Raw genomic sequence first — 24,533 nt, forward strand, 5'->3', positions numbered from 1 at the left:
TAACAGTAGCTCCAGAACTTGGATGAAAACGACTCTGAATTTGTTTTTGTTTGTTGAAAAGTTTTGTACATATCAAAAAGGTAAAATATCACTAAATTGTTTGGGAGGCACATAACTCCGAATGCTAAGTTGGCTAGCTACTTTGGTTCGTGTTGCAAGACTACAAGCATCCCCCAATCTAATAGAGGTCAGGACGGAACGGCTAATGTTAGCTTAAACTAAGAAAAAATGTCCCTATAATATGGAGATATTACAAAATCACGAATGCTTTTATTAAAAAAAAATAACCCCAAAAAGAAAGGGGCCTTGGATGTAACACGCAAGCTGTGTTGTGAATTTGGGTCAGGATGCTAGCGTTAGCTTAAGCTTCATGCTGAGGAAAGCTCCAGCAAAATTATTATGATAGGATTTGTTTTTTTTCTATCTTACATGTAACCTCGTAAAGAGTTAAAAAAAAACCCAAAAAAAACACTAAAATCATGTTTCAATGTAATAGTCGAGTAAATCTGGGTTTGGGACAGAGTGGCTAACGTTAGCATAACATAGCATAACTGTGCACTGAGTAGAACTACTACATAGTCCATACGCTAACATGAACTGGCTTGAAAGTAAAGCTTCAACAACACCAGTAAAGGAAGCAAGCGAGCTATCTGGACATGCTAACGTTTACGGTCTACAATACAGCAGATATACTGCCTAATTTATTCCATATATCTTCGTTTTCTTGAGGTTCACGTCTGGTTTCCACACCTTTACTTGGTGTATTTAAGTCTGTAGAGTATTCAGATTATTACATTTCTTCATGGATAGATGGAAACTTCCCTGGAACATTGGGAAAGCGGCTCGTTTTATCAGTTTATCATCCCCCAGTTTAATTGAAACAGATCAGTAATGCATAGATAACTGAGGGGGTTGGCCACGTATTTTGTAAAAAACAGTATGCATTTGCTTTTTTTTATAGCCAGCATGTGTTAAATTTGCTAAACCAGCTATAGACACACAATCTGACTGCACACATGGTCAAGCAACTGAAAAGCCTGCAAGCTAATTTGTTTTTCCAGCTTCCTCGCGCACAGTTCGATCCCTCAGAGAGCAAAAAGATTTCAATGGACTGGAGGCAAATTCCAGAGTGGGGGAGGAAAAAAATAATAAAAAAAGGTTCCAATGGAAACTAATCGACTTCCGGTTGACTCATACGTACACAGAGTTATGTTTAAACGATGTGGTTCTGGAGAGGCTTGAAATGCTTCAGTATGTGGAGAAATTCAAAGCTCGACAGGCCTATTCCTAGATTCAGGTTGTTGTTTGAGGGAAGGGTCCAGTGTGAGCGATTAAATGGCTCCGACCGTCCCACTGTCAGCTCATCAACACAGTAAGTTAGTGAGGTTAAGGAAACGTTTGCTCAGTCTTTGCATGAGTTCATTTAGAACGAGGTAAAACATTGGCCCCGCCCACTGACCTGGGAGTGAAGGTGATTGGTCGGCTGCTGCTGTGCTGCGGCGGGGATTGGCTGCTGCGGGGCTTTCCCCTGCTGTGGGATCCTGCCAGCAGCGGGGGCGATGCCGGCCGGGTTATAAACTACAGCGCTGCCGTCGGGATGGATGAAAGGCTTGCCTGTCAAATGTAATTCACAAGAGACCAAAACCCACAGTGATGCGAGCGCCTCACACACACACACACACATAACTCAGCGTCGTACAAAAGCAAACATTTGAACGATGCTCCCCGTGACAGCGAAGGACACACCCAGACAAGGTCCACCAGAGGAGAGTCAACAGGAATTAACAACCTTGGCAGCTTTTGAAGAGGAGTTTGCAGCCCGAAAGTGCACAACTGTGTGCTGGGCCCGTGATGCATATTTACAGATTCCTTCCATCTGTTCGCTGCATTTTGATCAGCACGCTTTAGGCTGACTACTAATTTGACAGACAAACCGAGCGCAGCCCAACGCCAACCTGTAATTCTGTCCCACACTCATGAATATTCATCAGCAAACCAGAAAATTACAAGACAAGAAATGTATTTTTGGAGATTTGATGTAACGCAGCAGACCGAGAATTGGTCGCCACCCTTGAAGAAGATTGTTTTAATTTGTAAAACTGAGCTTTTGAATGGAAGCCGTTGGTGGAGGTGTCACCCACCTGTGTGTGGGTTGACCAGAACGCTGCCAGGAGGTATCCCTGAGGCTTCCAGCGGCAACACGTAGTAGTTTGTTGTGTCTGTGGCTGGTGGTGGCTGTGAGGAGATGCTCTTGGTCAGCTCAGGGTGTCCGGAGCCTCTGGCGTCCGGGTGCATCAAGGGTGCGTTGGGGAGGCTGGAGCGGGACGAGGCTGGAACCGGGAGAGGCAGCTGAGGACGGGACAGCGAGCTGGACGAGGAGCCGACGCTGCTGCACGATTCTGAACCTGAGGGAAGGCGCAACAAGGAGCCGATTAGCATCTACTTCCTACGTGTCCCAGAGCGGCCTTAAGACAGACACCGAGCGCAGCGTTAGCTCGCTGCTTCAGGCAGGTTTGTTATTCACGCGGGTGGAGCAGCTCGTGGTGATAATGAAGCAGGGGAGGATAGTCACAGCCGTGCCTCTTGCTAATAATGCAACCTCTCTTGTGGCTGCATTGCATTCTGGTCTCCTGAGGCAACTGTTGATGGAGAAACTGGCATCTGTGAGTCATCTGTGACGGATTCCTCCCTGCATGATTAACGGATGTTGCACAAAATGATGAGTTCACAAAGAAGCTCTTGGTTTTTTGGGAGGAGGGATCGACATTGTCGTCTGGCGTTTATGATTTTACACGACCGAGTTAAAAAGTTTTTGAAAAAAGAAGAAGAGCAGGAATCGTGTTAAACTTTTTTTCATTCACATGTTGTGTTTGGGAGACGAAGCTGGTGGAGTTTTAGCTCAGTTACTTTATGTTTTATGTTAAAACCACATCATAAACAACTTAAAGTGTTAAATTAGTTTATGTTTTACACATACATAGAAGATCTAGTTTATCTTTAACTCTTGGAGCCTCAGTTAATCTGTGCTGTAAGTATTTTATTGCAGTTAGACGTTTGACTGTCCAGCACTGCTCGACTCTTCCAACAACGCTGGGCAGAAAAAGTCCTGAATTTACATCAAATCTAATCCTAGTTAAAACCTGCATACAGCTCCGTGTCCATCTCCAAACCTATTACTCTTGTTTGAAATTCTCTTTAACTGCTCATTGCATATATATGCTAATATCTAGATATGCTAATATCTAAGCAATAGATATTAGCATATCTACATATTACGATTTTTTCATTCTTATTTCTTTATTGGAAAGCACAAGTCAGTCCTACAGCGTCCCACCGTCCTGACATTACCAGATTCTCTACAGCCATGATGTTATGGTGAGATACATGTAAAGACACAACACAATCTGACTGACTGTCCTCTTGATAGAAAAGCCAGTATGAGCAAATGCACTCCAGTTTGAAGCTAACGTCAGCTGCTATGAAGATGGTCATACAGTCTGTATGTAAATCATGAATCTGTAGCTATTAAATAAAGCCGTCAAATGAATGCGGTGGAGGAATAAGTGGAATATTTCAGAAAGAAGAAATGGAAGTACGTCATAAAAGAGTCTCTGTTTCACCGCCTACGACTGGATTTATAAAAGTAGATTATTACCAGTGAGATCTGTTCATGACTTTGAGGGGAAAAAAAAAGAAGAATTATATTGTAATTTAAAAAAAAGATGAAATATTAAGACTTTTATTTCAAAAGCTTACGAGGGATTTAAGCTCCGTCGTACATAAACTGCCATTTTCAGGCGCTGCCGCGAAGGTGTGTTTGAGGGCCGAGGAGAAGGACGAACGCAGGAGAACATGGCAGCGCGGGCGAGATGTCTCCCAAAACACAAAGTGAGGGCAGCCAGCTGCCTCGTAAACAACTTAAAAAACCGCTCAGGCAAGAAGCCTGCTGCTGCTGCTGCTGCTACCTCTCTGCAAAAAAAATAAAAAAGACAACAACAGGGGATTGGCAAAAAATAGAAAGAAAAATGGTGGCAGGAGAAAAAGGAAGGAGCAGCCGAGGAATCTTCCCTCTGAGGTGAAGAAGACATGACCGTGATGCAGAGCGCCTAATCTCAGCCAATCGACTTACAAATGCATCATATTGTGGAGTAAGCACTTGCAGGTGAGCCGCGGCGCTAACTTCATCTGGGTGACGTTCGTGGCACTTCCAGCGCTCACACTTATACATTATGCAGTAACTCCTCAGTGTTGGGTTTTATTCTGCCGCCGCCGCCGCTGCTGCTACAACACTTTTTAAGAGGCTCCTCCATCACTGCGATGTTGTGCAGTAATTAGTTTTGACAGCTGTCCGGCTACGGGGCGGCCCGCAGACTTCTATCGACCACGGCAGGACAACAAACATTTGTTCTGATAAGACCTCAGGTGCTCCGAATGCCAGAGGATTTTAGCTTAAAGCTCAATATGCTAAACTCTTATTACTGTCCCTCATTTACCGTCTAATTAGTGAATATTTCCTCCTTGTGCTGTTTCCTCTCCCTTGTCTGTGCGACTCAATGAATATATTACATGCTCACCTGCTAATGAGACAAATCCTTCCACCTACATTCAGACTTTTCCTGTTTACCTTCAGGACGATCAATCACAAATAAACATAAACAAGTCATTAAACGTTAGTTGGTGGCAGAGAGCTACACTTTAAATGTGCGTTCATTATATTTCAGGCTGCCTCGGTTCGTCTTTCTGCACCGTGCTGCTCCATTTCAAACAAACCGAGGACGTTCAGAGGGCATCGTCTCTGGCACCTCCGCACGTCTAAGCTGCAGCTGCTTCACGCGGCTCTCGCCTCGCCTCTGCTGTGTGGCTTGCCTGTTTTCGAGAGCCTCCCGGTGCTCTTGCTGCTGGCCGTGCTGTCTCCCCGGATGAGGCCGGGGGAGATGCCGCTGAAGCTGCTGGCCTTGGTGATGGCGGGCCGCGGGGCGAGCCGGTTGGAGCTGTCTGAGCTGTCAGTGCTGCTCCACGGCCGCGGCTCGCCGTGTCGCGGCAGCGTCTCCGTCTCCGAGCTGCTCTGCCGGCTGGCGCCCGACTGACCGGCCCGTAACCTGGACGGCAAGAGAGGACTATTTAGAACGGGTTATCCTCGTTTCGCTCTGAAGCATTGCTTTGTAATAAACTCCCAGCTCTAGACTTGACCTCTGACACAGCAGAGATTTACACCGACGGCACTGCAGAGCGTCTACGTTGAATAAGTCTATAAATATGAACACTACTTTCTCTGCCAAGCATTCTGTGGATTCTTTTCTCCGTATTTGCTTAATAATTGCCTGTTAATTGTCAAAAACGGTTAAAATGCCTGTCACAAATTCTCAAAGCTCGAGCTGACACATTAGAAATCTGAAGACAGTTGAATATGAAAACAAAATATTTACATCTGAGAAGGTGGAAGCAGATCATTTGTACATAAACAGAACAGTTGCCCATCACAGCTGAGGAGGAATCTATAAAAACTCTAAAACATAATAATATATTCCCAGATGTTCCAGCCGTCTTTTAACATCACATTATATCTATATGTCAAAACTGCATCTTCTCCCAACAGGCATTACATTCACGTACTCTCCAGAGCTTCATCAATAAAATATGTTTCTGGGAGAACAATAAAAGCGATTTAATTGAAAAGCTTTGGTGTGAACCGGCCGTCCCACACGAGGAAGCCTGGGCAGAAAATCCTCTTTAACAGCGGCTTTCTTGAGGAGCGAGAGAAAAAAAAAACAACAAATCCTCAGATCAGCGCTGCCGTTGCTGCGCGAGCCGATCGAGACAGACGGCGATTCAAAGGCTTTTTTTTTCTCTGCCTCTGAAAGGAGCTGAGTGACGTGCGACGGGGTGGACCCACCTGAACATTTGCCGCCTCTGTTGGGTGCTCATGCATGCGTCTTCATCCTGAGCACTGGAGGGAGGAGGAGGAGGAGGAGAGCAGGTATTAAAAGAACAGGCGCCGACTAAATGAGATATCTGCCTTTTCAAAACATGGCAGGGCTGACTCTAATTGCTGCTCTGACAGGGGAAAGCATAAAAGTGAAGTAGCAGCTTTGTGAGGAGCTTTAGTTACACTTTAAAAAGGATGAAATCAGCTCCGCGGTGGCCAATTAACTGACAATTCATCATCCATATTGGACGCAGCTTTTTTGGATGTGATTAATACAGTATTACTACCTACCTTCTGTCTAGGATGAAGTGATCTCCCTGTGGGTGAGAAGGAAAATTACCATCAGTTACGGGGGGATACAACTCACGGCCCATCTTATGAATCTGAAGTATTAATCAATTTGTTATTAAACATCATAATCAGTCTGATCGGGTCCTTGGACCACAGGCTATAAATCTGACTTCTCCACAAAGAAGTGGCTCCAGATGGGACCGTCCCCCGTCTATAAATTCATAAATCCAGCAGTGGTAATTGGTAGCAAGAAATCTAGTGAATTTACACATGAATAGAAAAGACACAAAGATTTGTGAAACATGGCCCCCCACCCCCCTGCTCCGCCTACACAAACAGCTCTCACATCATGTGCAAATATCCTTTCTCTGGCTCGCTGGTACTCCTCCTCCCTCTCCTCCATCGATTTGCTCCTCTTGTCAGCTTTCAAACGCATTCGAATCTGGCAAGGACACACCGCACACACACACACACACACACACACACACACACACGCTTCTTTAGCAGCTATGTCAGGGACGCCAGATTGTCCCACTCTTACCAACATGTCAGAAATGAAAGTGACAGCTTGGTGAGGGGAGAGAGGAGGGAAAAAAAAAGAAGAAGAAGAAGAAAAAAAAAAAAAAACCTACCGTGCTGTCTTCTCGATCAAAGCTGGAGTTGTCTCGTTTGAGAATGTAGCGTTTCTGAAAATCGTCCGCCCTGTCATCCTTGATGTGCTCGGAGAATTTCTGATCGGGTCTGTCAGTGGGGGGAATTCACGGGAGTTTTAGTGGCAGCTTAATTTCAGGCAGATGCTGACAGCAACATATGTTAACCGACGAGCGGCGCGGGAAATCGACTGATCTGATTGAAGCAGCTTATGGTTGCAGAAAATCCTGCACCAATTAACAAGCGGAAATATTCCGTAACGATAGAGCGGCATTGTGGAGGGAACATCACGCAAACATCATTACACTGGAATTTACACTCATGTCAAATCTGGAAATAATAAAAAAAAGGGGACTCTCACATTCTGGTGTTGGTGGTTTTATTGATCACCACTGACTTCCCGCTGGGGTCCACATTGTGGTCCATGCCAAAGTAGGCTGCTACGCGGTGCAGCAGCATCCTGTGGTAGGACTTCATGGGCGGGAACTTCCTCTTTTGGCTTCTACAGGTGGACAAAGAGGAGTCTGGTTTAAATCTGGTGGCAGGTGAAGCTATACGTTCAGCTTCTTCTCTCTGTTTTGCAAATGTTTTCAAGCACCTCTGAGGGGAACACGGAGCCCTCAGTAAGTCTAGACTTCATTAGCGATCTAATCCAGACTGAATAATCCATATATAGGATCTGAAGACCAGAGCCAACGATAAAACACATCCAAACAGACTACTGGATTGAAGCATTAGATCAACAAAGATGGTCCTGGTCCATTAGTAGTCGATAATTCAAGCCTTTAGTCGACTAGTTATGTGTTTATGTTGGTTAATTAATTATCTCGATGTATACTTCTGGTGGTTCCAGAGCTGAGAGAGAATATTCTAAACGCTTAACAAACTACTGAGAGATGCAAAACGGCAGCTCGTTATGAGTCTTTAAATCATAATGTAAGACATACAAATTAAAAGCGCCCAAGATGTCATGAACCACTGGCAAAAGTGGTTCTGGCTCACGACTCAAACCAGCGAGTTCTTTGGCAGAAAACCCTAAGTTTGCCAGCCACGCTCTTGGGATCGTCCTCTGAAATCATCCCACACTTTGGTTTTCCAGCCCAACATCTCTAATCACCGTTCAATAACCACATGGACTGAGAGTTTCTGTTTATATCTGGAATCAGCAAACCATTTAAAACTTGGTCAACTGAGTCTCTGCTGCTTAATCAACGTTTGGTCGACTATCTGGTGGCAGCCCTACAGCGATTCATCTGAACTGTGTGGCATCAGTTTGTACTCTAGAAAGCTCCTATTATCTCTAAAGGTGTTGAATTCTATCAACCAATATCATCTTAATGAACTTCTTACTCATTATTGCTGATGAAATCCAAGATGTCCTGTTCCAGCTTCAGCAGCATGATTCGATCCCTAAAAAACAACAAAGGTGAGACTGTTTTTGAGACACGTCAGAACTCAAAAATGGCTTCATGATTACAAATCTTTCTATCATCAGCATTTATATGTTTTCTAAAGGACCAGTCACACCAGAAAGCAGCATAGTGAAATTCATCGTCACAAAATAATAATGTAGAGACTTGATGGTGAATCTTGTACCTTGTAAGCTAATTGCTAACATGCTAGCCAACCGGAAACTAGCGACCATTGCTATCTGTTTTGTGTTTTTGAAAAATTAGATTATTTCTCTGGAGCGTAATTAAAGGATCAGTATGTACGAGTCAGTGGTAGCCAACATGAACAGCGCCCTCTAGAGACACTGTTTAGTTTGTCTGCTCTGGGCTACTATAGAAATATGGCGGTGCAACATGGCGGGCCTGCTCCCTGTGTAGATATAATGGGCTCATGCTAAGCTAACAAAAGCACAGGTGTTTATACGGTCATGAATTATAAATACCATCATTTATTTATGCTAATAGATCCTCTCTAAATCTTACACGCTGGCCCTTTAAAATATGAAAGGGACCAACAGGGCTAGCAAAGAACATGCTAACGCTAGTCGATTACAGCAGCTCTCCGAGGCTGCGTTCCAAATTGCGCACTTTTTCCGTCGTACTTTTACTGCAGCTGCTCTTACAAAGTAAATACTGTTGCATGCGGTAAGGGGTTGAACAATTAATCGATTTTAAATCAATTCTGAAGCAGCGCAATTAGCAAAGGTTGCAATTCAGGATATACATTATGTAGCACTTTACTTTTTTTGGGGGGATATTGCTCCTGAGCCACGAATCAACGACCTGGTTTAACGTCAGACATATTTCACATTTTTCCTTTTTAATTATTGTCATCTCTTCATTTATTTACCTTAACACAGCTTTTGGGATGATTCTTCTGCTGTGTATGCCATTTAACAAACGTAATAATAGCAGTTTAAATGTTTAAACTTTCATACTTGCATTAGAATATGGAGCAGCTAGTATTTCGTTGTCTTATGTGGAAATGATCCATCGCATTTTAAATCTATTACCTAAAAAAACATCCTGGGATATCTGGCACACCATGTACTGGGACTAGCGAGAAGATATATCAGGAAAGAGAGCCGGGGAACGGCATACAGCGAGGATCCAGGCTGGCTGGTATTCAAATAAATGCAAATGCAATAACGTGCAATACGCCCAAACCACCGGGCTATTAGGTCGATGCAAAATGGCTCGCTAACAGTCGGTGGTGGGAATGTTCGCCAACATTAAGTCATCCGCGAGTGAATCCACTCATCGCAGCGAATCCACTGACGTGAATTGATTTTGCTGTTAAGCGGTGACATTTTAACCGCCGCTGCGACCGAACCATTAGCGTGCGCTGAGCTCACCTGGGGTTGCCCTTCAACGTGTTGACCAGGAACTCGTGGAGGTCGATGCCAGTTGAATCTGTGTAGTCTTGACTGGAATCTGACGGAAACACGTCATGATTTAGTGATGAATGCGTCACGGGTCCTAAATGTTCCCTGACGCTCAAACACATCCGCATTTATCAAACACACTCTCTCAGCTTACCTGCACGTAATGTTCTCAACACAATATTCTTTATGTGAATAACAAGGAAGTTAAAACGTTCCACCCCGTTAACTCCCCAAATTAATGACAAACAGTTAATGAAACGCACGTCGTGAATATTGATATGCAAATTAATCAGCCTGTCATTCAACTGTTCGAGAGGGAGAAACGGAAAAAGTCAAAAAGGTAAACTTCACTGAGGGTGACATTGTTCAGGAAAATGCTGTTTGATGGGTTCTTAGTGCAACCAATAAGAGGGGAAACAAAAAAAAATGTCTGGCAGCCTGTACGAGCAGCCGCGAGCACTGCCAGCTGAACCATTTCAGAAATGAGGAAGTGTTGGGATAACGAAGTTGACAATGTTTCCTGTGCACCAACAAAAAGGATCGGACCCGTCGGTGGGAGTCTGGGGGGTGGGGGACGACACCGGAGCTTGTTCCCCTCGGTGGGTGTCTGGTTTCTATAATTGGAAGCTGCCTCATCAGTGGTGTTGCTCCACAGAGGGAAGCAGACACCTTTATGCGCCTGTGGGAATCTGGATAATTGGTTCGCACCTTCAGCTTGTCGCAATTAACTGAATCACGCCAATTATCAGCCTATAATGAGATATCATTTACAGAGGAGAAGTGCTTTTAGACAAACCGGAGGACACTGAACCAGAAAGAGGGGGAAAAAAAAAAGTTCTTCGTGACACGGTAAAGGATAGAATTATTAGAAGGCGGAGTGACATGGATTGTGTGTACATTCTATGTCATTGAAGAGCACCATGAATCTTTGGAGCTGCTTTTTTGGGGTGCGAGCGACGTTTATAAATGAGGCCTCAGGTGTTTAAAGGAAGCTGGAAATATTTCCTGTGATTGAGACGTAACTGAAACTGACCTAAAAAAAAAAATACACAAAACGACACACAGGAATAGGTTAAAATCTCACCTCTTGACAGCATCTTTCTCTGCGTCTTCTCCGGTTTGTCCACCTTGTCGCAGCTGTCCTCTTTCTCAGCTTGGTCCTGAGCGCCTCGTTCTTCCTTCTCGAAGGGCTGGAGAAGGAATCCGTCCTGTTGAGGGAGGAGAAAAAAACACACAAGTGAGGCACGCAGGAGCTGTGTGTTTTAAAATCATTGTTGGAAATGAAAGGGCAGCTGTGTGTGTGTGCGTCAAGTGGCCTTGATTAAAACTCCAAATACACAACAGACACACACACACACACAGACACACACACAAGTGCGATAATGTCAACATTGTACAAGAGCGACAAATACCAAATGTGACCCAGGTCTCTTCTGAATGACGAGCAGGCACGAGACCTTAATTTAGAAAAGCGGCATTAAATACGAGGCGTTTAATTCTCTGTGATCTTGCCTGAGGTTCTGGGTTAATTAGAGAATAGCACGGGCGATAGAGGCCACTGTAAGACACTTAATAAACTCCGGCGGTGCGTCGCTGAAACCTGCTTCCTCGTCGGCAATAACGCACCTGCGTTGGTGAATTCCAAATCGCCATGGCAATTAATCTGCCAGATTAGCTTGTTTTTATTAAAGCGCCTGAATAAAACATGAATTTTGCGACGAAACAACAGCGGCACATTTCATTGCTTTAAAATTCGACAGAATGCGGCGTTAGCTGTAATCCCCCCACCAACTGGAGGAGAAATCCTAAAAATCGACCGTAGCTGCAATCTGGCTGCGGAGTGGTGTGGATTCTTTTTGTGTTATTTTTGTGAAATCTATTAAAAACAGCCTTGGTTTACACACACACTCACACTCACACACTCACTCACACGACTCAGAGCGGTATCTGATTTGCTTTTCAGGCAATTCTGAAAGGGAAGCCGAACAGAGGAGAGGGGTCGCCGGTGCACCGCAAGTGGATTAAACACAACTCTGGAAAGCTAACATCAGAGAATCCGTGAGAAACGAGAGTGCGGCGAGCGAGAGGATGAATGAATGAATGAGAGAGAGAAGGGGTGACCTGGTGGTGGGAGAGCAGCTCATAACCGGAAAAAAAAAAAGAAAAAAGGTCACGAGTTTGATCCCTGTAACAGCTGCGGAGCAAGATAATGAGACGCTGCGTTCGCCTTCATTTTAAGACGCTCTGAATATATGTGAAAATGTAATATGCTAATGAGAAACGTGACTGACTAATTGCCTGTGCGAGACTGGGAGAAAGCGAAAATGAGTCTCGGATTGTGTGCTGCAGAAGTGACAGCAAGTTCATGTGTGTGTGTGTGTGTGTGTGTGTTTGTCAAAACAAAAGGGTTTTTTTTTTTTTTTTTCTGGCAAGGAGCGCTGATGTTTGCTGCTTAATGCCACCCTCGGCATCACATGGAAGCCGCCTGGTTGATGTGCAGCTGTTGCGAGCTGCCTCATTTGTTTCCTGACATCCATTTACCTCGAGATAAAGGAAAAACAGCGTGAAAATGATGGTCTTGTGAATATGTAATGAACATGCTGTCAGTCTGAAACAAAAAAAGTGCGACGAGCATTCAGGGGCCCCCTCGCTATCGGCCATTGATTGGAATTGACAGCCAGGCCCACAATGTAAGGGCAGATGTAGTTTTTCAGGAAGCGGCGGCGACGACTTGGACAGCGTATACATCCATACAGGCCTTTGTTAATCCTTCCTATCTGACAGTGGAGACAGTAATGCGAAATCCTGAACAATGGGACGCTCAGATTTGATGATCATAAGGGTTTGATTGAGAATCAGTGCGGCTGAATGTGTACTCCACTAATGTGTTTTTTTTTCTCCTTTCTCCTCCCTCCTCTTCCTTTATTGCTTTACCTCGCCCCTCTAGGTTAGTTTGCCGCAGAAGGAGTCTCGACTCCGGGGCCAATAACAGGAGCGGGGGAAATATCAGGAGTATTCAATTAGAGCGCTCCACAGCTCTCTGTAGCTGACGTGTGGAAATTGTAATTTCCTCGACATGATTGATGGCAGTAATACAGGACGTCGTGTGAGTGCAGACGATGCGAGACTGTTGTGGGAATAACACCGCCCTCTGGTTATGGAGCTCGGTGCTGACTGGCTGAAACGCCTGGAACAGATTCACCTGTGTGTACGCGAGTGTGTGTGAAAGCATGCCAGGAGCGGTGTACAGTGGCATGTAATGGAGAAAGTTTGATCGGAGGTGGGGGGAGGAGGAGAGGGGAGGCTTTGCCCGGAGATACGGCATCAAAGAAGAGTCGATTTAGCAAAGTAACGGCCGGCTCGCTGCTGGAGCCCGGCGCTCTCTGTTTTGATGATGTGATGTTTTCATCAGGCGGGCGGCCGCGGCCAGGTATTTAATCATAGCTGTCAGACGAAGGCTGCTAATCAAGCATCAGAGGTCTATCTGCTCAATTGTAATGAGCTGAAATGAAGAACTGATCCCAGGTCAGCACTTTTGCGGCTTCGCCAACATGGCTGAAGCGCCGTCGACATCACTCCCAGCTCGATGAGATGAGTTTCACCGTGTTTGAAAAGAAAACCCACGTGAACGGAGCGCGGCTGCGGTTAGAGATGTGCCGGCGTCACATTTTCATGTCATTGTGGCCGAAAATATGATAAAACACATCATCACCATATTCATAAGGTGCTCCGACCGGCTACTAAAGCTGAAATATGGTAAATGTTCCTCACTCCGTTATCTCACTGGGTCCTGTTCAAACCTGACATGGAAGTGTGCAGATCAAATACATTAAAACACGGCAAACAAACACAAGTGAACCATTATTTATTAATTCCATCTAGGTTCGATGCACCCACTCAGGTTCATTTATGCCCCGACTATAAGTAGACTGACCTGTTTTCAGTTGAGCTGTAACCACCACTCGATTAGCTCTCAATCAATTACTTGTAATTAGTGACAGAAACTCATCCTGATTCTAAAATGTGTTGGAGGCGACCAAACCAGAGCTAAAAACCAGGATTTATTCATAAATATTCAGTCTGGGTTTAAATTGGAGCTTTTTTGAACAGAGTTTGGTTTGATGAAGGTTCATTAATAAAGGGCTGAAACTAAAGATTATTTTAATTGTTGATTTAAAAAACAAACAAACAATTGTTTCCTCAAATGTCTTGTTTGTCCAAAAACAAACTACTTTTTCCAGACGTGCTTGTGTGGATGTGACCGTTAAACCATCCGTGTACATGTGGTCCAGACCAGAGGCTCTATTAGCAGATGAAGGGAACTAACCGACCAACTGTTTGGAGAATCAATCTGGGTCTTGAATTCTCTGATTGCAACTTCTCATATGTGAACATTTGTTTTGGTTTCTTTCCTTCTATGACAGTGGCTTAAGAACTTGTGGACAAAACATTTGAGGGCACCTTGTTGGGCTTTGGGAAACACAGAACAACATTTTTAACCAGTTTTTGACATTAAACAGGTCAAACAAGTGATTAACTAACCAAGAACTTAAACAGATGTGACACATTAGCACATCATACGCCATTGATTATAATAGAGTAGTAGCATTAGAGCATGTTTAATGTAGCCACGGTGTTTGCACAAAGCTCGAAAAGAACGTGAGTTAACACGTTCATCCCTGATGGTTATGCACCTATCAGGAGTTAAAGATAAACTGTTGATGGTGCTAATTCTCCAACAGGTGAACCAGAAAGCACTTGTAGCCAAATGTCAAAAGAAAACTACTAGAAATATGATATTTATATTTGCTTTATGTGCAAACTACACACAAACAGGCGTTCCTGTTGATATTTGCAGTGCATTATAAAGAACTGATCAGTCAGAGTAGAGGCTCAACTCTCCTCTTTCTGGAGTCTAACTTCATGTATGTCAGCAGGAACAAGGGCAGAACGTACTGATGAACACCTGTTCTAGCAAATACAACTGCAAAGATGAAGCTAGCCACTGAAAATCGTGAGCAATCTTGATGTAAGGAGTTGCAGAGAATGCTTTCTCTCAGCCCCATAAACTAGCTGCTTTTAAACAGCGTCGAGCTGGAAGCAGACAGCCTGTCTCTCTGTTGGGCTGATAAAACGCTGCACGATTGTGGTTAATCTGAATCAAACTGAAGGCCGTGCGGCGTTCGTCGTGACCTCAGCGGGGTGACGCTGCTATCATCGGGGCAGAGGGTTAAAAACCGGCACATCTCTAATGAATGAAGACACTCTGGTGATTCAGGGAGATGTTTTTACCTGAGGTGCTGCTGAAGGCTCAGGGATAGGGCAAGGAAAGGACTCTTCACACACTGCCAGGCTCCGCACCAGCTTTAGCCTGGTGTTGGACTAAGGTGGGGGAGGGGAGGGGAGGGGGTGCAGGTAGGTGGGCACAGTTAAAACCATGCACACACACAACTGCATCAAAATCATCACAGTGGCAAGCCAAGGTAAAAAAAAAAAAAAAAAACAGTGAAACAGCCAGCGAGCACAATCAATTCTTGCAAGCAAATCATACACGTTCAGTAATTCACATTTCAGCTGACACATCTTCTCCCGAGCGACTGAGCTTTCAAGATTATTGTAGATCTTCTCGAATAACTTGATCAGAACAAACTTAAGTTTAAAAAAAAAAAAAAATAAATAAAATTGCATTTTCGCAAAAAACCCCTATTGTTTTTTTTTTCTCCTCTCCCTGAGGGGAACATCAATGCAGCAAGCACAAAGTAAACGTCCAGACTGTTTGTATTCGCAGGCATGATTCACGCCGTAGCCGCCGCCATCATTCACATAATGGGATCTCAGCACATTGCAGCGAAGTAATTTCAGACATCTGCAGCAACGACGCGTCACAGAAAACACAACTTCCAAGTCAGTCCAAGCAAAGTGCACGAGACATGTTGGGAGCATCGACATGCACGTCGAGCGTTACCGTACCTTTGAGTACTTCACAGGCTGTCCATAGGTAGGGGAGGGTGGATAAATCAAACAAACCACAGGAAAAAGGTGGAGGGGGGGGAAAGAGGATTGTTATTTTAAAAGAATTCTGAATTAAATATGACTGGCCTACATTTTGTGCATGCGTCTAGCTCTGCAAAAGATGTCGGGGAAAACTCACACAAGCTAAAAAAAAAAAAAAAATCAACAAACACTGAATTCTGTGGCGCTGATGTGCAAAAAATAAAAAATAAACTGCAAACGGGAACATTTACCAATTCCTGGGAGCGTGAATTAATTTCTGCAGAGCATATGCTACCAAAGCAGGCTGCACTGTAAGGTGCCCCAAACACTCCCAAACACACACCCTGCAGAAAACAAAAGCCCAGACGTCGGGGCTGTGAGGGATTCGGGTCAGTTTTGCGCGCCGCTCCCAGCTCCATTTAGCTGTCAGCTCCATCCTAGCGCCTCACCTCCGGGCGCTGGAGGTGAGGAGCAGGAAGCGGAGAGAGGCCGGCCACCCAGCAGTGTGTGAGACAGCTCGGTGCCTCTGCGCTTCACGCACTGCTGCCCGTGTGTGTGTGTGTGTGTGTGTGTGTGTGTGTGTGAGTGTGAGAGTGTGTGTGTGTGTGTACATATAAACAGAAGGTCTCTCAGTAGCACGCATGGGGGGGAGGTGAGGTGAGGCGAGGAGGGGAGGGAGGGGGGAGAGACCTGGCAGGAGCCATTTCAGTCTAAATTGTAACAGAGCCCAGTCCTCTGCTTCCTAATCCCAACATGCATCCACACACACACCGACACACACACCTACACACAGCTCTGTCCTTCCCACCTGTCCTCTAAAAATCAAAAGGACAACCCCTCCCCTCCCTCATTGAGCTTGAGGGGCCAAATAACACCTATAAAAAATTGAAATGGGCCCGCTGTTCGCCCATCTCCGATGCCTGTGACCTGCCCCCCTTTTTCTATATCAGGTAATCTGGATGTGGAGGAGAGGGGAGGGAGGAGGGGGAGGGCTGGGACCGTGAGCGCACCGCTACACCAGCTAATTGAGCGGCGTGGGGCCGGTGGGGAATGAACAATGCCGGCAGGAGATAAAGGAATGGGAAAAGTGACGGGGGGAGAGAGGGAGAGGGAAAGGGCTGAAGTCAGCAGAAGTAGGGCGGCCACCAGCCACCTGTCCTGCCGCAGAGGACGGAGCTGGAGGCAGATGGTGGCAAAGTCACCCGGTCTTTCCCTCCTCCTCTTCCTCTTACCTCTGTCGGAATGCCTTTCCCATCCCATCCCTCCCTCCCCCGGCCGCCTCTCGCTTGTTTGAGTTACCGCTGCCTCCTCCCCTGTTCCTTATCCCCGCTCCCTACCTCGTCCATTTCCCTCCACAATGAACGTTTCAGGCGTTTAGCCGGCGCCCTTACACGGAGCGACGGAATTAGCTTCACCCTCCTCTGCAGCCGAAAATTACGAGCGGAAAGGTCGGCGGTGTCAGCGCCGCCGTCAGCACATCCTGGCATTCCTGCGACCATGAAATAATTATGCCGGGGTGAGTTTTAGAGGAAAAAAAAAAAAGGAGGAGAATGAGACGTAACCTACATTTGTAGAGGTCGCGAAAAAACACACCGGAGGAGGCAGCAAAACAAGTCGGTTAAAGGTGAGGCGTGAAAGGAGGAGGCTGAGGAGGCATTTATGAGTCAATACCATTAATGAAAGGCTTCTCATTTCAGCTTTAACTCAAATATTATGAAACACTTGCTTTAAACGTAGATATGTGGAGTTGCTGCAGAAGAAGAGTCACGAGTTTTAATTACAAGATGATTATAAATCGACTTAAAGAGTCTGGCGTCGAGCTAAATATCAAGCTGGCGACCAGCTAGCTTAGCTTAGCACAGAGGCGGGAGAATGAGGAAACAGCCCATGGGGTTTCCAGGCAACTGTATATATAAATAGCGCTCGACAAAACCACAGTTTCGTGTTTGACTTTGGTTTTTGGATGGAACAAACAAATGAGAAGCAACCTGTGAGTCGTGTGAACTGGTCAGCAGGTTTTTTCTCCATATGGTTGGATGGGAGTGGTAGTGATCGAAGTATACTGATATGTTCCTTTAAAATAAATCATCTCTACTTGATCGTAGCTAAAACTATGTGTAGCTGTGTGCAGAATGACTTCATAATGTCTGCTATACAACAACATATATCTACATTTGTTGACATTAGCTGCCAAAAGCTAACAAACTTAAGCAGTAAAACCCCCCGGGTGGACTGAACTGTGTAATTTCTTGCTAATGAACTCAACTGTCATTTCCAAAAACGACACTAAATCATTTTGAATTACTGATTTATTTAATTTGATCATGTTTTATTTTGTTCTCAGTCTCTCTAATTTGTCCTCATACCTTCTATCCACTCTGTGTAATAATAACGACTTCTCTTTTTTTGTTTTTTTTACACAATCTTTGCACCAAAATCTTTTCTTTTGGTGCATTTTCCACAGAAACTTGTATGTTGACTTGACTTTGACTAAATATCGCAATCTTAAAATGAAACTCTCCTCCACATACGATGCGTTCGAGGACGTCAGCAGGTCGGTAATCCTATTATTCGTTCTGGTTCTGCAGCCACAAGTCCTAATAATTGGTGTCATTTTGGGGAATTAAACGAACCCCTGTGACCCCTGCTTACATCCTCCCAAATTACAAATTCGACGCTCATTTTTGGTCAGAAGCTGGTTATGTTGACTAAATCTATTTTGCCTGAACTAATAAGAGGATTTCTGTCTTCAGCTGAGCAGAATCATTTCAGGATGGAGGAATCCATCCTCCTGCTTCCTCATTGTCTTGCCTCAGCGTTCCTCTCTCCCTCCGACATCGTGTCTCTCGTGTTCTCCTGCCTTCCTCCTCGTCCTAATCCCTCCTTCTTACAACCTCGCCACCCGTCTCTCCCTCCCCGTTCTTCCTGTGTCCCCTCCTCTCTCCCCTGCCGCTCCCCTCACGCTGGTGTCATTCTGTTCCTCAGGGTAACATAGACGCAGGAAGTTGGTAGATAAGCCAGGATTTGAGCTCCGATTATCCGCCTGCCTGACTCTCTCGCTCTCCCTGCCTCCAACCACAAGGCCAGATTGGCCTGAATCCTATTTTTAGGTTGCAGCCAAAGAGACAATCCTTTTCCTTTCCTGGATTTTTATTTATTTATTTATTTCTGACCATACTCGGGAGATTTCACGTGGTTTCGCTGTTTTTTTTTAGAGTCCGTTCCTCTGCGAGCACGAACCAGTCGGCACCGGTTTTACTTTAAAAGCCAAATTAACTGGTGCGAATTTTCTGCAGCCCCAAAGCACAGCGTCGCAATGACACAGAGACCTAATTAATTAGCGGTTTATCTGAGAGCGATCTCAGCCGTCCTGAATCCCCCCGTAGATCGCCACTTTAACGTCTCCGGTGGACGACACGTGACTCTTCCCCACAACCAGATGATCTCTACGACTCGGAGGGGTTCTCAGCAGCCAGGTACGCTCCGGCTGCTGAGGCAAGCCCTGCATTACTATTGCAGTCTGTGCAGATTACACACTTTTCAGGAATAATTTTTCTTGCCGATGCAGCTGGGAAAATCATCTTAAATGCCGCGGGTGACAGGAGATCCCCAGGGCAGCTGGTGTTTGACGTTGACCGTTAGTGAATTTTCATGGAAATGAGCGCCGAGGAAGAGCGAAAATGTTTGGTGAGGCTGTCAAGTGTCCTCAGCTTAGTCCGAGTCCAGTCAGGCTGCTCAGAGAATATCTGAGACTGACACTTCTTTTCACCAAAGTGCTCAATCATGCGGTCTATGAAAGTACCCATCAGTGGTAGATGTGAAAGATGAGCTACTGGAGGGCTTCTGGGCTGCACTCGTGCGAGTTCTTTACCTGTATGTCCCTCTTATTGTTGCTGCCGTGCTCATCTCTGCTGCTCTGGCTCTGGTCGGAGACCTCGGACTTGGTGGCGTTGTCTTTGGCGGATGACACCGTGTCGGCGGCCTCGGAAACCTTCATCGTTTCAGTGTCAACGGTATCGGACATTCTCATTGCAAAGTCTTACTGGGAGATGCTGGCAAATACAGAGAACCTGGAAGACAGGAATGAGTCCATGAGACCCTGTTTCTAAAGAATAGGTTTATATAGGCTGCATGTTGGAATGAGAGACTGCACAGGTTGAAGTTCTTCATGATTTTTAATGAAGCTCCAAAGGCTAGAATAGATCCAGCTCTTCAGAAATAACAGCTGGTGTGGACAAAATACAGAAGACAACCAAATGCTATTCCACGGGTAACTTCTGAATATTTTCCTCATTTAAAAAAACAAAAAGCAAAGAAAAGGGGATCCTGAGTAGGAATAAGGGGTTGCAGTTCCTCCTCCAGAACAATTTCAGTCCTTTTTCTGGATTTTGTTGACTTTTTTTTTTAATGCACCAATTTGTGCCTTCTCCTCCATTGTTGTGCAGTAGAATAATAAAATGTGTGTTTGCTCTCAGTTCTCTTCAACAACAACGGATGTGAATAAAGTGTGTAAATACCAGCATAACAATCTTTTTTCTTTTCACAAACTGGATCAGATTCATTCGTTCAGAAATAACTTGAGCAAACAACACGGCACATCCAGGATTGTAAACACATCTAAAGGCATGATTGGGTAAATATTAAGCAGCTTTGTGGAGTTGCAGACGGATCGTTCATCATTCATCATGGTTCTTCTTCAGACTGTGGGAAAGACGAAACAGTTCAGAATCGATCATTTATCCCGTTCTTAATCATCTAACAATCATTATACTAATACCAGTCGCTATTAATGACAAGGTTCATTAAAAGATGATTAAAAAAACCCTCCAGAATGAGAAAACATAGTGCTGTTCCCTCTCTGCTCTAAGCTCCTCCCACCCCACGAGCAGACGCTTCATAGTCCAGCTAAAACTCAACGATGACATGACATCCTGCTCTCCCTGTTGCCGTTTACCTGATCTCACCTGAGTAAAAACCCCCGTGATTGGCTGAAGCCTCCTGTCCCTGGCTTGATTCCACTCAGACTACCACATTACTATAAACTGAAAGCTTCATAACGCTGCCTACCCCAGCTTTAAAGAAAGCCTCTGGAATAAGTTTGACACCGTAGCTACAGCTCATGAGGAAAGAAATCAAACTTACTTGTCCACGTCGGATTATCAGGGCCGGCAGCAGAACCCGTCTTCCTCGGCGCCGCTCACATCTTCGTTCGAGAAGTGCTTACTATTTATTTTTATAGCGGCTATTATTTCGAAAGAGAAAGCAGCGATAAAACAGAAGTGGTAACTCTGCGCTGACTTGGCTGAGCATAATTTTGCCAAAGAGCAGCCCTAACGAGGCACAAGCATAGGTGCTGCTAATAGCGCTAACGACGGCTCCCCATCTGAATGGAATCCAGCCATTATTATGTTTTTAAGCGGCAGCCGGTTTGACAGCGAAGAAACTGGCGATGACAAAGATCTATACAGTGGCGGGGAGGAGGATGCAGCTGGTGTCAGCAGCACAGTCTGTGGTCATCAGTCACCACTTTCTCTCTGCAGCTCTGCAGCTGTTGGGCTTGAGACAAAGGAAACGATTGGACGAGACGCAGCAGGAGCGCAGTAAGAAAACACATATAGATTATAGTGGTTGGAGGGAGGCTGTTCTAGAACACTGCCAACACCTAGCCGCCATGTAAAAGCGTTTATTTAGCATTGAGCTTGATTTAGTGTTATTTAGCCTTTCAGATTTTTAATTCATTTTGGCGTAACATTACTGTTAAAAAGTTTCCAAATTGAATTTTTGTGCGTAGTCGTCCAAAAACTCGAGTACAAAGTGTTCAAAAGTAATATTTCAGCAGAAAGATATGGGAAGGTGAAAGGCTCACATCCTCATTTACCCCAAAAAGTGTCATTAAGGCAGAGTGAATAGTGTGCAAACTGAGCAGCAAAGAAGACTGGAGTTAATTTAATGACTGGTTCAAACACGGAGGCTTGTTTGAGCAGACGTCCGCCTAAATCGGCAGAGTAAGAGGAGTGTTGGGCATGAAAGCACCTCGTGGATCTTCAGCATAAGTTGCTTCGCACCTATGGTCCTATGGTGTAATATCACGACCTCCCCGTGTTGAAGCCGTGGTGTGAGTTCATCCTGTGATATGCCCTAATTATGCAGCCGGGCCCCCATGCAGCGCAACATACAATCACACACAGACGCAGGCTCACGAGAAGGGAGGGCAGACATCTGGTACATGAGAGCCATGATTAATAGGTTAATTAGAAACGGGCTCATCAAATTCACTTTGCACATCAAAACTGGATCCACACATGACAGCACTTTACTCTGGGTGTGTGTCTGTGTGTGTACGTGTGTGTTCCAGCGTTCGACCAATCAGCGAGGCCTCAACCTATTTGCCCGGCAGTGATCAGAGCCATTTTCCTATCTGATGGCTGAGCAGCAAAGCGGCTGGCTGAGACTTGATTGTTTATCTCCGTCCCAGAAGAGCTGAGACAGCGAGCGGAGAGCGGCTCTCTTTAAAAAAGAAAAAAAAAAAAAAAAAAAGGTGGCATCCAATTCCTCCATGTCAGAGTAATTGACTTCTAGTGAGGTCCGCGGCTCTTTGGTGCTCCTCTGCCGGGCAAATGTACCTCTAACCCAATCGTGTGCGAGGCTAGGAGGTTAGCTAGAACGTAGCGGGGCACTGGAGAGCCAGACGCTGAATTTCAATGACCTGTCAGAGGGTTTGACAAAAGCAACGCCGGCTGCTGCTTTACATTATTTTTACATTCTGAAGGAAAACAGCTTAATACTCCAGAGTGCCGTGCACGCCTTTGAATATTTAGTGTCTGTTGCTGACATTTTGATGAGTGAAGTCTCTTGAGTCGCTCCGTTGAAGATTTGCAATATTGGACAGATATTTTCAAGAGCCGGGCCTGTGATGGATAGCCATTTTGTCCCTCACCGAATCGCTCATTCTCCCAAACACATTTTATCATGGGACCGGAGTGTTGGACTAAATTTGGCTTCAGACTTTGATCCATCCGAATTTCACCGTCTCGTCTCTGGCGGCTGAGGTAATTGCAACGTGTGCCTGTTTAGAATCCCTGATGTTTTGACTGCATAAGTAATCTGCATCATCATTTGGTCCTTAGTGCTACATTAAGGAATTTAGGGAGAAGCAAATTGGTCTCTTATGAGCCACACTGGAAACAGACGTCACCCTCTTATATATGTGTATTAAAACAAATGCATTCTTGGTACCCTTCACTTTGTAGTGTCACATTGTGAAGGATCATTGCACAAGCAGCTGCTGCAAACTTCCAACTTGATCTCAACTGATTCCTACTTTGTGAGCCGCTCCACAGGTTCAGCTATCGACTGTGTTCAAACGTGAACTTTTACTGCACTTTCACAGGCTTAAAATTGGAATCTTCCCCGCTTAAAAAAACCCATTAACATCAGAAAAAGTACAAAAGTGGGAGTTTAATTCATACATTTATTTTGCAAAAACACCATTTAACCAGAATGCAGTTGTCTTAACACAACCGCCGTTCTGCAAAGGTGTTCTATTGATGGCATTTTACTATTAGAAGGTGAGATTTAAAAGTGCTTTTTGGAGAGGAAGGTTAGGCTATAACAGCAGGATCCTGTCAGATTAAAGAGGAAAATGCGTTGCTTATTTTTAGTTTGCTGCGTGATGCCGGGATGTGACAAATGATAACTGATCTTGTACGAGACTGTCGGGTTCTCTGCGGGTTAAATTCGGTACAAGAAAACGTTGATTTCTGACAATAAAATGCGTATTCTTATATTAAACGTGCCGATACAAGAAAGGCTGCGATGTTTTCACAACGACTGCACGGTTAGAATATTTAAAAAACACCTCAGTATAAAATACTCACAGTACATAAGACTGTGGTTGATTATTCTCATCTGGAAATGAACCACCAGTGAGATTCAACAAAAATCTGCTCCTATCGTAGCATGTAGCTGTGGATCGATTATCAAGTCGTAACTTCCATCCACCAGTTATTTGAATTATTTAAATATGAAGTTTTTACATTTGGTTGAGGTGGAGAAGTGGTGTATCGGTGTGTTACGCTCCACTGAGTGGACGAAATGCCGCCAAAGACAAAAACATCAGCGTGCAAAGATGTAAAACAAACAGAACTGTTAACATTCAATCATGTCTCGTCATCACTGCTTTTTAAGCTACGTCATCTCATTGTGGCTGCCGGGTTTCAGGCCTTCTGATTGGAGCATTAGCGACGCTAACTGTCACATAAGAGGAATAAATGGGAACGCCGTGTAATCTTTGCTCACTGTTTTGTAAATCTGGTTTAAATTTGAGCTCTCTGACTGACCATCAAACAAACAGAAGCAGGAAGAGACTTACTTGTTGCGTAGCCAGTGGTGGTTGCGGCAAAGGAGGATGTGGCTGGTGAAGTCGATGAGGCTGAGCCTACCGATGCCATCCGAGACTTCTTTGCCCATGTCTGCTTCAGCTGCTCTGAACAGCAAGCGGGGCCTCCGACACCCTCATGACCCCTGCTGACCTGCAACCGAGAGAGGCACGGGGTTAGGGCCGCGGTGTTCGGGGTCAGGGGTCAGCGGCGCTTCTGTCACCGGGGGTCACGTGGACTGACAGCAGTCGGGATGTCAGCAACTCTGAAGTATTTGTGTGCCGGAGCAAAAAGTAAAAGTGTGGTGAGTGTGTATTTCTGGGCCTATGCGTGCCGATGCGCCATAAATAATGGATGAGCACAGAGATTGGGAGTGCGGCGGAGGCAACAGGAGAAGGCACCCCTGCCAACCTCGTAAAAACCAAGCATTAGGAATTCAGAGAGCAGCGGGAGAAGA

At 45.1% G+C, this 24,533-nt stretch overlaps 1 protein-coding gene across 10 annotated transcripts in view; it reads right to left on the reverse strand.

Annotated features, from left to right (window-relative positions):
- Positions 1-24,533, reverse strand: part of r3hdm1 (R3H domain containing 1) — a 61,183-nt gene that overhangs the window by 17,085 nt on the left and 19,565 nt on the right. For 7 of the 10 annotated variants that reach the window (XM_008295867.1, XM_008295865.1, XM_008295870.1 and 4 more), the window contains exons 2-16: positions 24,070-24,229; positions 19,570-19,768; positions 15,675-15,692; positions 14,997-15,086; positions 10,789-10,912; positions 9,675-9,753; positions 8,219-8,278; positions 7,230-7,370; positions 6,850-6,958; positions 6,564-6,659; positions 6,218-6,243; positions 5,894-5,947; positions 4,867-5,099; positions 2,142-2,405; positions 1,460-1,614 (exon numbers count right to left, since the gene is read on the reverse strand). In XM_008295867.1, the coding sequence (XP_008294089.1) occupies positions 1,460-1,614; positions 2,142-2,405; positions 4,867-5,099; positions 5,894-5,947; positions 6,218-6,243; positions 6,564-6,659; positions 6,850-6,958; positions 7,230-7,370; positions 8,219-8,278; positions 9,675-9,753; positions 10,789-10,912; positions 14,997-15,086; positions 15,675-15,692; positions 19,570-19,728 (1,608 nt within the window). In that variant the 5' untranslated portion in view covers positions 19,729-19,768; positions 24,070-24,229. The remainder of the gene's footprint in view (positions 1-1,459; positions 1,615-2,141; positions 2,406-4,866; positions 5,100-5,893; positions 5,948-6,217; positions 6,244-6,563; positions 6,660-6,849; positions 6,959-7,229; positions 7,371-8,218; positions 8,279-9,674; positions 9,754-10,788; positions 10,913-14,996; positions 15,087-15,674; positions 15,693-19,569; positions 19,769-24,069; positions 24,230-24,533) is intronic. The other 3 variants (XM_008295866.1, XM_008295868.1, XM_008295869.1) reach the window with 3 other exon arrangements.

Source organism: Stegastes partitus, unplaced genomic scaffold (assembly GCF_000690725.1).
Source record: "Stegastes partitus isolate 25-593 unplaced genomic scaffold, Stegastes_partitus-1.0.2 Scaffold1081, whole genome shotgun sequence".
NCBI classification, from domain to species: domain Eukaryota; kingdom Metazoa; phylum Chordata; class Actinopteri; family Pomacentridae; genus Stegastes; species Stegastes partitus.